At 30.0% G+C, this 13,939-nt stretch overlaps 1 protein-coding gene across 4 annotated transcripts in view; it reads left to right on the top strand.

Annotated features, from left to right (window-relative positions):
• The first annotated feature begins 820 nt into the window (after positions 1 to 820).
• LOC110025428 (nucleolar GTP-binding protein 1) overlaps positions 821 to 13,939 on the top strand; it is a 34,201-nt gene continuing 21,082 nt past the window's right edge. Inside the window, exons 1-6 of one of the 4 annotated variants that reach the window (XM_020725897.1) lie at positions 821 to 1,061; positions 1,631 to 1,741; positions 2,649 to 2,767; positions 7,693 to 7,813; positions 7,911 to 7,975; positions 8,067 to 8,180. In XM_020725897.1, coding sequence (XP_020581556.1) covers positions 1,633 to 1,741; positions 2,649 to 2,767; positions 7,693 to 7,813; positions 7,911 to 7,975; positions 8,067 to 8,180 — 528 coding nt within the window. In that variant the 5' untranslated portion in view covers positions 821 to 1,061; positions 1,631 to 1,632. Of the gene's footprint in view, positions 1,062 to 1,630; positions 1,742 to 2,645; positions 2,768 to 5,842; positions 6,853 to 7,660; positions 7,814 to 7,910; positions 7,976 to 8,066; positions 8,181 to 13,939 lie in introns of those variants that run through there. The other 3 variants (XM_020725896.1, XM_020725898.1, XM_020725899.1) reach the window with 3 other exon arrangements.

Genomic DNA, 13,939 nt, shown 5'->3' with positions numbered 1-13,939 from the left:
TACATATACATATACATATATATATATATTTGTGTGTATACATATATGTGTATACATATATGTGTGTGTGTGTTGTGCTAAAATTATAATTTTTTTAATAAAATGTTCTTCATATATATATATTAATATATGTGTATACATATATGTGTACATATATGTGTACATATATGTATACATATATGTGTATACATATATGTGTGTGTGTGTTGTGCTAAAATTATAATTTTTTTAATAAAATGTTCTTCATATATATATATATATATTAATAAAAAACAATTTTTAAAATAATAATAATTTGATTTTTTAATAATTTTTATTTCTCTAATAAAAACTATTTATTAATATAAATTTTTTTAATAAAATGTTCTGGAATATATATTAATTTTTAATAAAAATTATTTGAACGCTTTTTAAAGATTTAGGAGAATTTATAAGAGTAAACATCCAAAGATAAATAGTAAATAAGAATAAAATATAAATGAATATTTAAACCTCAAAGTACATAAAAAAATGAATTTAATTTTTTAATAATTGATTGTTTCAATTAGTAGTATTTTATTTGCCTTAAACTAATTAGTTAAAAAAATTAATTGTATTTTATTTTAACTAATTACTTATTATTAAGTAATAATTTAACATCAATCAATTATTAATTATGTAAATTAAAACTTATTTAATCTAAAACTTAATAATAGATTTCTATTTATTAGTTAAATGTTAAATAGTTACATTTTAAAATTTCTAATATATAAATTAATAATTAATCAATTTAAATAATAAAATAAACTTAAATAAAAATAAATTAAAACCCAAACTCATGTTACTCATCCCACTCTCCCCACAAAACCCATCCCCCGCTCCTCCTCTCGCTCCTCCTCTCTGCCCGTAACTCTCGCCTACATCTTCCCCCTCCCAAAACCCTCGCTGATGTACCTTTCCCTCCCGGCTCCTTCATGAACGGACCTTCGCGATACAGTCGCCATTACAGTTAGCTGGGAAGTACCGAAACTCTCACCTTTCGCATCCCTTCGCTCCGTTACTACCAGAAACCATTGACGAAGGTAAGCCTGTTCGCGCCATTCTTCCTCTTCGCTTGTAGCTTTTTACGATGAATCGGCGTCATTTTGGGATATAGGGGAGCTCAGGATTTACTCTGGCGTTTTTGGCCGTTTGGCAGGATTTAGCTTAAATCCTGCTTAAAACTGGCTAACAAACAGCCCAGTGTGCCTGATAATAGACACGAGGATGGGAACCTTCTTCAGTCGAAGAAGTCCACTTGCTTCGGGAGCCTTTTCAAAGTTTATTTTATTTTTTGTTTTCATTTTTTTTATTTTTATTTTTTTGGGATTGATGAGTTTTCTAAATCTAAAATTGACTGGAAAAATTGCTATGTGAAACTACCATATAAAAGCCCTAAATTGACCATCCTCTTGTACTCCTCCGTTTTACTTTTATGTAAGCTTTCTCCTTTAATAATCTCTAGTTGTCACGCTTTTGGTTGAGCTCCTCTTGGCATCATATTTCATGGCCAATAAGCCATCTCCTCCTATATCTCCCTTCCTCCCAGGCTCCCCCTTTTCCTTATCTCGCATTTCTGAAAAGGATAATTAACAGTTTTTGGATATAACAGTTATGACAAGTGGCAGCAGAATCTTACGCCTCATCCAACAGTGGTTGATTCCATCATCCGGCAAACTGTTCCTGCTTCGGTCTAGAGGAAAAGAATACCAGCTATCAAGAGGTGATGTTTTTTTGCATGCTATTTTGTTAAATGTGCTATCAACAACTTAAGTTAATCGGTACTTATGATTTTTGGTATCTTTTATATGAGTTTGGTTTCTTTCCCTGTGTTATTATATTTAACTATATTTTAGTTCTTTTTGAAAAAAAAGAGTTACAAAAAATCATTTCAAATGCTTATCTGCTTCAGCTGGTTAAAATAAGGGTGCTCGAGGCCTTTACTCCCACAAACATGGGGTGTGGAGTGGTGGATGCATGCTTGCTTATTGCTACATTAACACGCTTTGCTTTATTTGCTTTTTATAGCCAAAATGTAATGTAAATACCCTTAAATGTGCGGATTTGCTTTACATCAAGGAAATGAATAGCTGGCCTAAAATTTGGGTCTTATATAAAGCATGAAGAAAACAAATTTACAGTAAACCGAACACCAGCAAATAACCTATATTAACTATTTTATTATATAGAAAATTAAAGATGCTTTTTTTGGCTAAATACGTTAGAACATCTTTTTTTTTTGGGTGGGGGTGGGGATTGTTGGGTTGGGAGAGGGGAATTTATATACTACCAAACAGTTCATGTATATTTACATATGTAACACCTAAACTTTCATATTTACATTCATAACACTTTGCTGTGATAAACCTATGCATGAAAATATCTTTTTTCACTTTAAAATGGTATTTTTGATGTTAAAGATTTAAGTGCCATGCATGTAAATGTGAAACTTTAGATGTTGGATATGTGAATGGATAAGAATTGTGTGGTATGTATGTAAATGCCCATTTTTCCCTCTAATTGGTGAGATTAATTGTTACGATTTATCTGTTGCTTTCTCTTTTTAAGTTGTCAAAGGTTTTTAGTTGATGTTATAACTTAGCTGTTGTTTTCCAAATTGGATGCAGTAGCTCTTCCTACATTGCACGTAAAGGCTGGCTCTTTCAAGTGTTTTCAGCGGAGCATACATTCAACTACTGGTGAAGTTGTTGATAATGATTATGCTTTTGTCCATCATATTGGATCTAAGGTACTCTCTACGATAAAGCTCAGTTACTTCTCGTAAGAAGTATGGTTTTGGCACTTTGGATATCTTATTTTAGAGATCAATTAATTGTTAAACTTTATCCTTGAGTCATCCCTTCTTTATAATTGTTCCACAATCATAAGAATTAATTATACCAATAGGATTGTGTAAGTTCAATGATATTTATCAAAATGTTCCTGAGTGGATGAACTCTTTAATTCTATTTCCCTTTAGATGTTACTTTTAAAAATAGGTGCAAGAAGTTGATCCTTGATGTTGATGATTTTTGGGAGCTTATTTTTTTTATATGAAGTGCAAGTGTTTGAAAGCAAGGCAACATTCCTAAGAAAAAACTTCTCAAGTTAGTTGATCATTTTATCTTGAGCAATCCCACTTTGACCTGGTTAAACAATATGTTGCCTGCTCAAGATTAGCTAGCCCGCATTGCTTTGATCTTAAGCCTTGTCAGATTTAAATTTGAGCTGATTTACTTTTGAAACTTCATAAAAAGCGATTAATATTTGCTAGCTAACCAAATTGACACTGATGCAAAAAAAAGGAAAGATCGATTACAAGGGACATTTATGTGTATTACTTTAGACTTTCTTATTTATTAAAGCATCATCTAACTGCTCAAAGAGAACCACTAAATTTATGTATTTGCATTTGATATAGCTTAATTATAATTAATCTACAAGTGATTGAGAATGAAAGTTAATAGTTTTATTGCACTCTTCAAATTTTAGCTGTTATTTTTGTGAATCTACAAGAATTGAGCATGCATTTATGTTTGCCCCTAAAGACAGTATCATTTCACAAAATTTTCTTTTTGTAGCCATTCACATCCTAATTCAAGATTCTCTAGTATGTGCTCTTTTTAGATACAAATCTTATGCTTCTCTTAATGATAATAATTATAGCTAATACACTTTAATCAATAATTGACTTAGTGTGAAGTTTATTGTCATATTTCCAAAAATTAAAGTGTGATGCATATCAAATCACATGAATTGGCTAGCAAAGTCAGAGGTTGGGTTCTCTATAAACAAATTGATGAATTTTATGTTGATTTATATGTTCATGAATTTGCATCTCTGAGAGAAATATTTGTTTGTTATTTCTCATTAATTGAATACAAGTGCTCATATACAACTAAAATGTAAATTTGACCAAAGGTAACAAGTAGGAGAATATCCTAAAGTATAAGGATATATTAATCAATCATTTCAATCTAGAAACTTTTTATGGTAATACTCGCCATCAAGTTTGAGCATATGTATGTTAGTGAAAAAAATGATGTTACAATGCATTGTTAAAGATGTTAACTACTTATTCTTGGATGAAGCATTGAGCAATAATGATCTCATTCGACTATATTGCATTTGTGATGAAGTGACCATCCAGTTCATTATGTTTTTTTTTTTAATGGAAGATAAGATTCTTGCAATATGGATAATTATTTGATTTTAATTAGTACGGATCATAATCAGTGTTATAGTGAAGTTAGATTCTTCTACTAGATTTTTAATTCATAACATTTGGCAAGAAAAATAAGCAATGAACTTGTATTCAACTTCAATTGTAGATCTAAAAACAATAGTTTTCTTCTTTCTTTTCTATGACATGCGATTTTCACCAAAAAAATAATATTTACAAGTAGCCCTTAACATATTTAATATTGTCAACATCAAAATAACTTCAATTCTCAATGATGGTTTTTTTGATTGATAAAACTTTTCATCAATTTTTTGATATATCTTAAAATTTGTAGGTCAATGTCACAAACAAAAAGTGATATATCAAGTCAAGTGATAATTTTATAAGCTTGCCAACCAATATTGACAACGAGAAACATTCTCAAGATTTTTTTTTTTATTCTTGGATGTTTTAGAGTATTTGTTGGAGATTCAACAAGCTTACAATCAAGAAGAATAGTCTTTTCAAGAATTTTTCTCATATGCTTTCTTTGAGAGTGGAACAATTTTTTTGCTACATTCGAACTTGCTTTCGAAAGTGTTTGGGATGCATCAAATTTTTGCAGGAAACATAACATCGATATATACAGTTCGAATCACTATGCCATAGAAACTATGACAAATAAAGATAGGATGATCAATCTTGCTACTCTGAAGACTAATAGCTACTAGAACTTTGCATGGTTTGTCGAGTCGGACATGTAACTTGTTTCGTTTAACTAACATATAACTTCTCGAAGCTTGCAGATTTTGTTATTCTCTGTTGCAACTTATCCTAGAAGTTTCTCTTTATAACCAACTTCAAACAGGTACCCATAAAAGGCATTTTTGCCATCCATTTGGAGCAAGGTTTATACTTAATGAATGGCAACTAAGAGAAGAAGATTAATATAATAAAGTCGAGCGACGTGGGGAAAGTTTATGTAGTTGATGCCATGGATCTATAAGCATGTAATCACCAATTATGCTTTATGGCAGTTAAAAGATTCATCAAGATGGAACTTTAATTTGAAAACCCAATGACATGGACTGAGATCTAATGTTGAATTAGCGGTAACCAGTTCATAGGCATGATGAACACAAAGAGCGCTCTGGGAAAGGCTTTACCTTTGTTTAGGAAAGGCTCCAACTTTCTTTTTTATGAGTTATTTCTCCCATATCTTTTACATGCTCTCTAATTTTTTTGTTAATTTATTATCCATTCATTGTTTCTCTAATAATTACAATTAGCATGCATTTTTTTTATTCTTATTGTGGTTTTTAGGATCTTAATACAAAAAATATAATTTGTGGAGGTGTTGAAGCTGGTGGTTTTTAGGATCCTAAGAAGCTTACTTCCTATCTTACATCATCACTGTTTATCATTGGAATTGTTATTTAGGTCTTCTTTCACCAAAAAAAGAGTAGTAGTTTTTTCATGTCACTGATTTTTTTATCCAACTTTTAATGTAATATTTCTAAGCCAAGTATTATTGGTTGTTTCTTGCATTTTTCATATGATTCCTAATAGTGTCCTATTTATATGAGTTCATTCTGATATTCTGGGGTCCAAATTTTATCCTTATCCATATTAGATTTATTTACATGGTTTCTTTTATTGATGATCACTCACGAGTCACATAGTTATGTTTGAGGTATTGTCTATATTATGCACTCACCATTTATTAGGAAATAAAGTTCTTTTTTCCTATTACATCTAGAGCTCTGGCTGAGTACTTTGTACTTTTATTTCATACTTGTGACAGACTCTTCTTCTTTGGTTATTTTGCCAATCTTTTTAGGATACTTTCATTTTCAAAATGCTTATCATTGTTATGACCAGACCACTAAACTATTATATATTTGAGCACATCTTACTTTTCATGAGCGCTCTACTTACTCCTCTGCCTTCTTCTAAGACATGCTTTCTACATGTTCCTCATCCTCTCGAAGTAGTTATACTCATAGGTTCATCCCTAAAGATTTACACACTATGACCCTCCTCTGTTTGCAATAACTCCATTTATGTTGTTTGAGCCAACTAAGGATTCACCTAGTAGAGTTTTCTTTCATCTCGATTTGTTTGTTACCCTCATAAAGGTAAACAGTAGCGTATTGATTACGGTACTTATTATTATACGGCCCTTGGCCATATTTTCACAGTTTGACTTCTCTCTGTCATTAATTTCTATAATAGGCGCTATAGGATCTACAGTGGGAACATATTGTGAGTAATGAAACGATTGATTTACTAAATCAACAAAATGGGATTTGGTTACCCTCGTCCAAACAGCAAGTCAATCCAATATCAATGGGGTTTTACCAGAAAATTACATCTTAAATTTCTCTATTGATAGATGTGAAATATGCTTGATTGCTAAAGGTTTTACTAAGTTCTTGGGGTCAAATCTCTTGCGCTAAACTCTACTTTGTTTGAATTCTTTTGTTTCTTGCTATTAATTAAGGCTAGACATTGCTGTAATTGGATGCGACTAATTCCTTTCTTTTTGACGATCTTATTAAGCCTATTTATTTTGAGCTCCAATAGGATACATCACTCAAGGAGTGACTAAGCATGTAAGTTCTGCAGCAAAACACATAGCCATGGCATGCTCTACATGTGAAGTGATATAGGTAAAACTGAAGACCACCCTCCTAAAAGAATTTTTGTATTTATTATATAATCTACGGTCTTAAAATGCTAACATTGTGTTGCCACCTACATTTCTAGCAATCATATATTCCATGAAAGAATAATACAACACACGGAGGTTGACTGTAGCTTCATTCATGATGTGGTGCTATCAAAGATGATATTTACTGACATATATATTTAGCAAAGCTTTGAATTTACTTAGTCATTTATAGCTATGTTAGGTCAAAGTGAATTGATGTGCATGCTCAATCATGAGGGGAAATATTGTTTTAAGTTACTACTCTATTTATAGTTAATGTAGTATATTTTGTTTTAAGAAACTTCTCTATTTATAATTAATGTTGTATATTTATTTTGTTTTACCTTGGCCTATCATATTGATTACTCTTCTATAAATATGGGGACCTCTATTGAATAATATACATGAAAAGGTTTCTCCTCCTAACGGTGTTAATCATTTTTCTTTCATCATAGTTAACTTATCTTGTTTTTTTATGGCAGCCATGATATCTTAATTTCATTAATTTTCAACGTTCTGAATTTTTTGATATTCTTGCAACTAGAAGATGCTTATTTGTGGGCTATATTTCTACTGTTCACTTTTATGCGGTGATCTAGTCAATTTTTTTTGGGACATGTAAAAACGCATTTGCTTCCTTATTTTTTTCATATTTTCACATTTCAGTTATATTTAATATTTATTTTAAGTGACAATCAAACATTCTAAGTAAGAAGGGAACAAATAAAAGATGTTTGTAAGTTTAATTGATATGCCACATTATACAGAAGTAGAATCTTTTAATGGCATGCCACATCAGGTGAAACCTTTGGAAAAACTAGAAACAATTGGTGCATTTCAGAAGCTGCCCATGGTGATGCCTTCAGCAGATATACTTTCTTCGGCACTAAGGAAGGCAAGGAATATTGCTGCTACAAAGGGTAGAAATTTGAATCAGTACTTTTGCTGACATTCCTTCACTTAGATTTTTTTTGTTGTATCAGAAGTAAAAATTGAGATACTGCTTTTGTTCATAAGGTATTGCAAATATTGCCAAGCGAGAGAGAAATAAAGGGGCAAAACAACTTGATGCTTTAATGAAAGTGAGATATTTTATTGATTAATTTCTCTCAGGAAAATCTTAGCAACTTTTCTCCAACTATTTTTTCATTTGTTTTTGTATTTTGTTTCAAGGAATTAGCTGTTCCTCTCAGAGTGTACATTGAGAGTTTTCCTAAAAAGTGGTCCTTGCATCCATACGAGAGATCACTCATTCAATTAACTTTCGGTGATGGCAGTTATGAGGAGGTATTCTACTTTTTTGTTTTTAAATAGGGGCATTTACATAATTAACCCACAATTCTTATGTATTTACACATCTAACACCTAAACATTCATATTTGCATACATACCACTCAAATCTTTAACATCACATCAAAAATATCACCATCACTAACATTCATCATCTTATGACAACAAGGTGCTCTGAGTGTAAATATCAAACTTTGGGTTTTACATATGTAAATACATGAGAATTGTGTGGTATGTATATAAATTTCTCTTTTAAATATTTAAGATCAATTTTCTTGACTTCTAGGACTTACAAGCAATGCATTCTTTACATAGAGTTTTCATATACTTTCCCTAATTCCCTTCTGTCCTGTCTATTTTTTCTGACTACTCTAGATAAAATTTTTCAACTTGTCCTCTCTTTGTTTCTTGCTAAAAGGAAACTTCATAAGTTACTTCTTTGGACACTGTTTAATGATTTTTATTAATCTATATATCATGAAAAACCAATGATATGAAGAATAGAAGAATGTCGACGAGAACACTATTTTTTTTGGTACTTTGCTATCTCAAGAAGTAGCTCAAATTTTCTCATTGATTACTTGAAATTGAAGCTTTGGCTCTACCGCCTCCAAAAGGTGACTTTTTTGAGTTGTATGATGTTTATGGTGCATGCCATTCTTTTTCTTTTAAGGGTTGTTTGGTTTGTTGAAGAAGGAATGCTGTGTAAAAGAAATGCAAAGTATTTTGACTTCAATGTCTTTTGAATATTCAAAAGCTCTTTAGTTGTTTGTAAAGTAAATGCAAATGGATTTTATTCCGTTTGGTTAGGAGCATACAAAGTAAAACTAGTGTATTCTGAATACCTTTGACTTGTTTGGTTGTTGGTAAATGAAATGAAAAAAAAAAATATTTATTTCGTTAACTAATTATATATTATATAATTTCATAAGATTACATATTCAATATTTAAATGCTCGCTATCTATTTATATTTTCTTTTATAATTAAAATATATTATATATTTTATGAATTAATATTAGCTTTTTTATGTACATTTAAAATTAAAGTGCTATATAAATAAAGATACAAATTTCACTTAAATTATAAGTTAATTAATGATTCATATATTGTATTAATCTTAAATTAAATTCAAAATTAAATCATGATTTGATGATATGTGTGGTTGTTCCTACACAAGATATTTTTTATTATCTTTATTTCTGTGAGATTGTTCCCATGCAAGTTATAGCACTCGCAAAAGAATTTTAAAAATATTTATTTTACCGATAACTTTATAACTATTTAATAAACAACACTAATTTTCCCAAACAGAGCTTTATTGTTGCTAACATACAATATCTTTTAAAAGAAAAAAAAAGAAAAAAATTCATATATTTTTTGAATTTCTTCACAAGTTAAATGAGAAATGTTCAATCTTATAAGATTACAAGTTGCACAATTTTTGTAAAAATTCAAGTAAATGACAGAAACGAACTTTAAATCATCTTATAATGAATCAACAAAATTACCAAAAAAAATATTATTTATCTTCTAATTTACATATAATTTTGTATCGGTTCAACCATCAAATAAAATTTGAAAAGACTTTCCTATACGAAGAAAAAAATATAGATAAATTTTAACATGTGCTAGTCTCATTTCTTTATAAATTTCTTATGCAGAGTTCATGCTACTGATACTTGAATAGTCTCTGACATTGATAACACATAAATATTCTTATTTTTAATGCAACCTCCTGATGCTAGATTTATCTGCTCGAACTTATTGGTTGAATCTTCCATGTTTTTAAATTAAACAAAAGTATTCCAAAGCAAGCAACGAATAATTCATATGTTATCAGTTAAAACATGATATTTGCATAAATTATTCACCTTCTTCTTCAACATCAGAACCATCCTTATTTTTCAATCATGCATTGTCTTTTTTTTTTTCAGTCGTGTTATTCTCCACAGGTTCAAAAAATGCAACAATTTATTTTTTTGGAGTCTTTTTGATGTCTATATTGGAGCAGATGCATGTTCTCAGTAAAGTTTTCATCTAACTTTGTCTGGATCATTTTTAACAGAAACTTGTTTGGAAGAAAGAACACTTTTTGAGTTCATACTTGCATGAAATATTTGTCTGAAAGAGTAAATTGTTCATAACCTTAACATCAAGTTTAACATTTTTGTCATTTGTCTTGTCTAACCTACAATTTAGGAATTTAGCTCAGATCTAAATGAATATAGAACATGTTTGTTAGTTAATGATCTGGAGTTGAGAAACACGTTGATGACTTGCAAGACACGTTTCACTCATTGAAATCTGAGCGAAATACAACTAGTTAAATATTGTGGTCCAAATTTTAAAAATGAATCAAACTGTAATTTTTATTTGCTTTATAATAAATCTTTTATCTATTGTTTTTGCAAAGAACACTGTGCTCTTTTCTCCTGAAGGCCTCTTTTCTTGCAACGACTAAGGGAGGATATGTAAGCCAATTTTAGCCGGCAATACTTTTTTTGAAAAAAAAAAATCTTTTGCAAATACACAAATCACTGAGTATTTACTTTTTCCAACAAATTTTTTTATGATCAAAACTAATTTTTAGGATGTAAATTATCTGAAATAATTAAATGATTGACAAATAATTAAGCATTATAACCTAAGGAAGAAGGTTCATCTGCTGATGACGAGTGTGAAGCCTCAACCTTTGAAGATACAAAAGATGAAAAGTAAGATAGGTCCACTGAATTATGAGACTTATATGAAACATTAGTTGCTCGATCTGTTTGTATGCCTTTGCCATGGCAGCTTGACTTCAGGTTGAATAGTGCTCATTAGATTTGGATGATGCTGTAATAATGTAGCTAATGCTAACTATGAAGTCACAAATATGAGATAATAAAATTATGAATGTCAACGCACAATAAACTTAAAACTAACATATAATTGCATATTGGACTCTTAGGGAGTGCTTTCACACAAATACATCCGCTGTGTTATTTGACTAGAAATTTTGACATTATTCAATGGTAAATCACAAACACATGCTTAGTAGTGGTTTGAGTATTATAAAATTTACCTCACAAAAAGTTAATCTACCTTACAAAATTTAATGCTGTGCTTAAATTGGAATTAAAACCAGCACATCATTCTCTTTGATTTTCAACAGTTGAATTTGTAAAAGATTCAGGAACATTGCATGTGTCAACATTAGATGAGAATGTGCTTAAAATCTTAAACCATACAATCTAAAAAAACTGAGAAATTGAAGTCTGTCAACAATTGATTTTATCACACTATTTCACTCATAACACGCTTATTTTCTAACCGAATTTAAATGCTAATAAAATTTTCTACACCTTTTATGATACTCATTTCAGTCAATTACGAGCACAATCATTAAAACTTTTATAAAGAAATTAGAGAAATCAAAATTGGTATTGCAATAGCTGACCCTATCTTATTATTTAAGCCATAATGCATTCATTTGATAATAAAATTGGATGATTTTGGTGTTTTTAGGAAACTGACAAAATTTTCTGCCATTTCTATGTTATTCATTTTATCTAATACCAAGCAGATGCACTACAGTTTTTACGAACGTTCGAAAACTAACTTCTGTCTTGCAACATCCAACCCTAGGCATAACACAACCATTTCTTAATAGGATTAGATGATTTTGGTGGCATTGGAAAGCTAATAATTTTTTTTACAATTTGGATATCATACATTTCATCAAATTTCGATCGGATGCGTTACAGTTGATGCTTATGTGACTTGGCACCTCACATTGTTCTTCGAGCGACGTAGGGAAATTGCACTAGTTAGCTTAGCTCCAAAGCTTCTTTAAGGTTGACAATTTGGTAGTCATGAAATGACTTTTGGATTTCAAGTCTTCGAGGTACTTTGAGTAAGCCAGTTCTAAGCTATTAATAATTCAAACCAACATATAAATAATAGTCCCTTGGGCTTTGCTAGATTTGCATTATAGCTCAATTAACCTGATCATATGAACACCGATGTAAAATTGAAGAGTTTTTTTCTGAATTGAATAATTTTAAGAACATTTACATGAAGCAAAAAGAATAAAGCAACATTGAACTTGAAGTTAATGAATGCCTAAATTATAGCTACAACAACATAAGCAATATGTAATATATTTTTCTGGATGATACTACAGATCCATTTCAGTCCCTGAGTTTGCTTTATCCGAAAAACAATCAATTTGATCATCCAATGATTTCTCTGATTCCATTGTTGGTGATAAGAAAGTATTGATTACTTGAAATTTATAGGAGGAACAAAAATAGCAGCACACTTTCATTTTTTTTGCGGAGATTGGATAGAAACCTTAGATTCAGGAAACATCAATGGTCAGATTCCATATCGATTCCAACCTACCCCTAATGTTCATTAAGGATAAATAAAATTAATAATAAAAAATATCTCTGAGTTAGAAAATAATACCATTCTCAAGTACGCGTGGGTTAATTGAGACTAAGAACGTGTTCTGGTATCAGCTTGTTTATGTGCTCTGGCGACACAACTGCTAACTTTATACAAAAAATGTATTTTTTGAAATTGAAATAAAATAAAAATTAACTGTTGTTTTGAAAATCTTTTCTATATAAATTAGAAAAAAAATAGTTTCTTTCACTACAAAACAGGTCTTCTCGTACTTGAAGAACGAAATATTTAACTAGTTCGCTTGGTGAACCTATTCATGAGATCCAACAATATTTTGAAAAAAATGTGATCGAGGAGACTACAAGTTCGTTGTTGCATTTCTTCAGCTATAACATATGCTCAAAAAATAACAAGCAAAATGAGCATGTATATATCAAGAAAACTCTTACAATCATTATTTTCTTTCAAACATTATGCAACATTTATTGTCACAGGTTACAACAGTTAATTTGATGTAAGACAACATCGGGAGCATATCTACAAATGCATAATTATAAAATGCTACAAATTCAACAAACGGCCTTATCAGTAACTATTAATTACCAAATTTATTGTGTAGGAACAACCACACTTTATTATAAAATCATGATTTAATTTTAAAATTATTTTAAGATTAGTCCAATATATGAACTTGTAATTAACTTGCAAGATAATTGAATTTTTTTTAATTTATGTAGCGCTTTAATTTTAATATTACATAAAAAATAACAAATATTAATTAATAAAACCTAATGTAATTTAATTATAAAATAATATATAAATCAAATGAGTATTTAAATATTGAATATGTAATCCTATAAATTATATGATATATAACTAACTAATTTTATTTTCAATTGATATACAAACAATTTGGTTAAGACGTATTACAAAGATTTCTCATAATCAATTTGGATTTATGACGGACAGGTCTACTATGGAAGCTATACATTTATTGAAAGGTTTGATGGAGAAGTTCATAGATAATAAGGAGGATTTACATTTGATTTTATTGATTTAGAAAAAGCTTACGATAAGGTTCCAAGAGATATCCTTTGGAGAGTTCTTGAGAAGAAAGGTGTTGATATGACTTATATTCAAGTCATTAAAGATATGTATACTAGAGCTGTTACTTGTGTTCAAATTGAAGGAGGATTGATCAATTATTTTCCTATTTCTGTTGGATTACATCAGGGATCGGCTTTAAGCCCATATCTTTTTGCTTTAGTTATGGATGGTCTTACCGAACAGTTACAGGAGGATGTACCTTGGTGTATGTTTTTTGCTGATGATATCCTTCTTGTGGATAAGACGAGAGAAAAA

Source organism: Phalaenopsis equestris, unplaced genomic scaffold (assembly GCF_001263595.1).
Source record: "Phalaenopsis equestris unplaced genomic scaffold, ASM126359v1 Scaffold000297, whole genome shotgun sequence".
NCBI classification, from domain to species: domain Eukaryota; kingdom Viridiplantae; phylum Streptophyta; class Magnoliopsida; order Asparagales; family Orchidaceae; genus Phalaenopsis; species Phalaenopsis equestris.
Note: the sequence above shows the minus strand (reverse complement) of the source record. Positions and strands in the feature narration are given on the sequence as shown.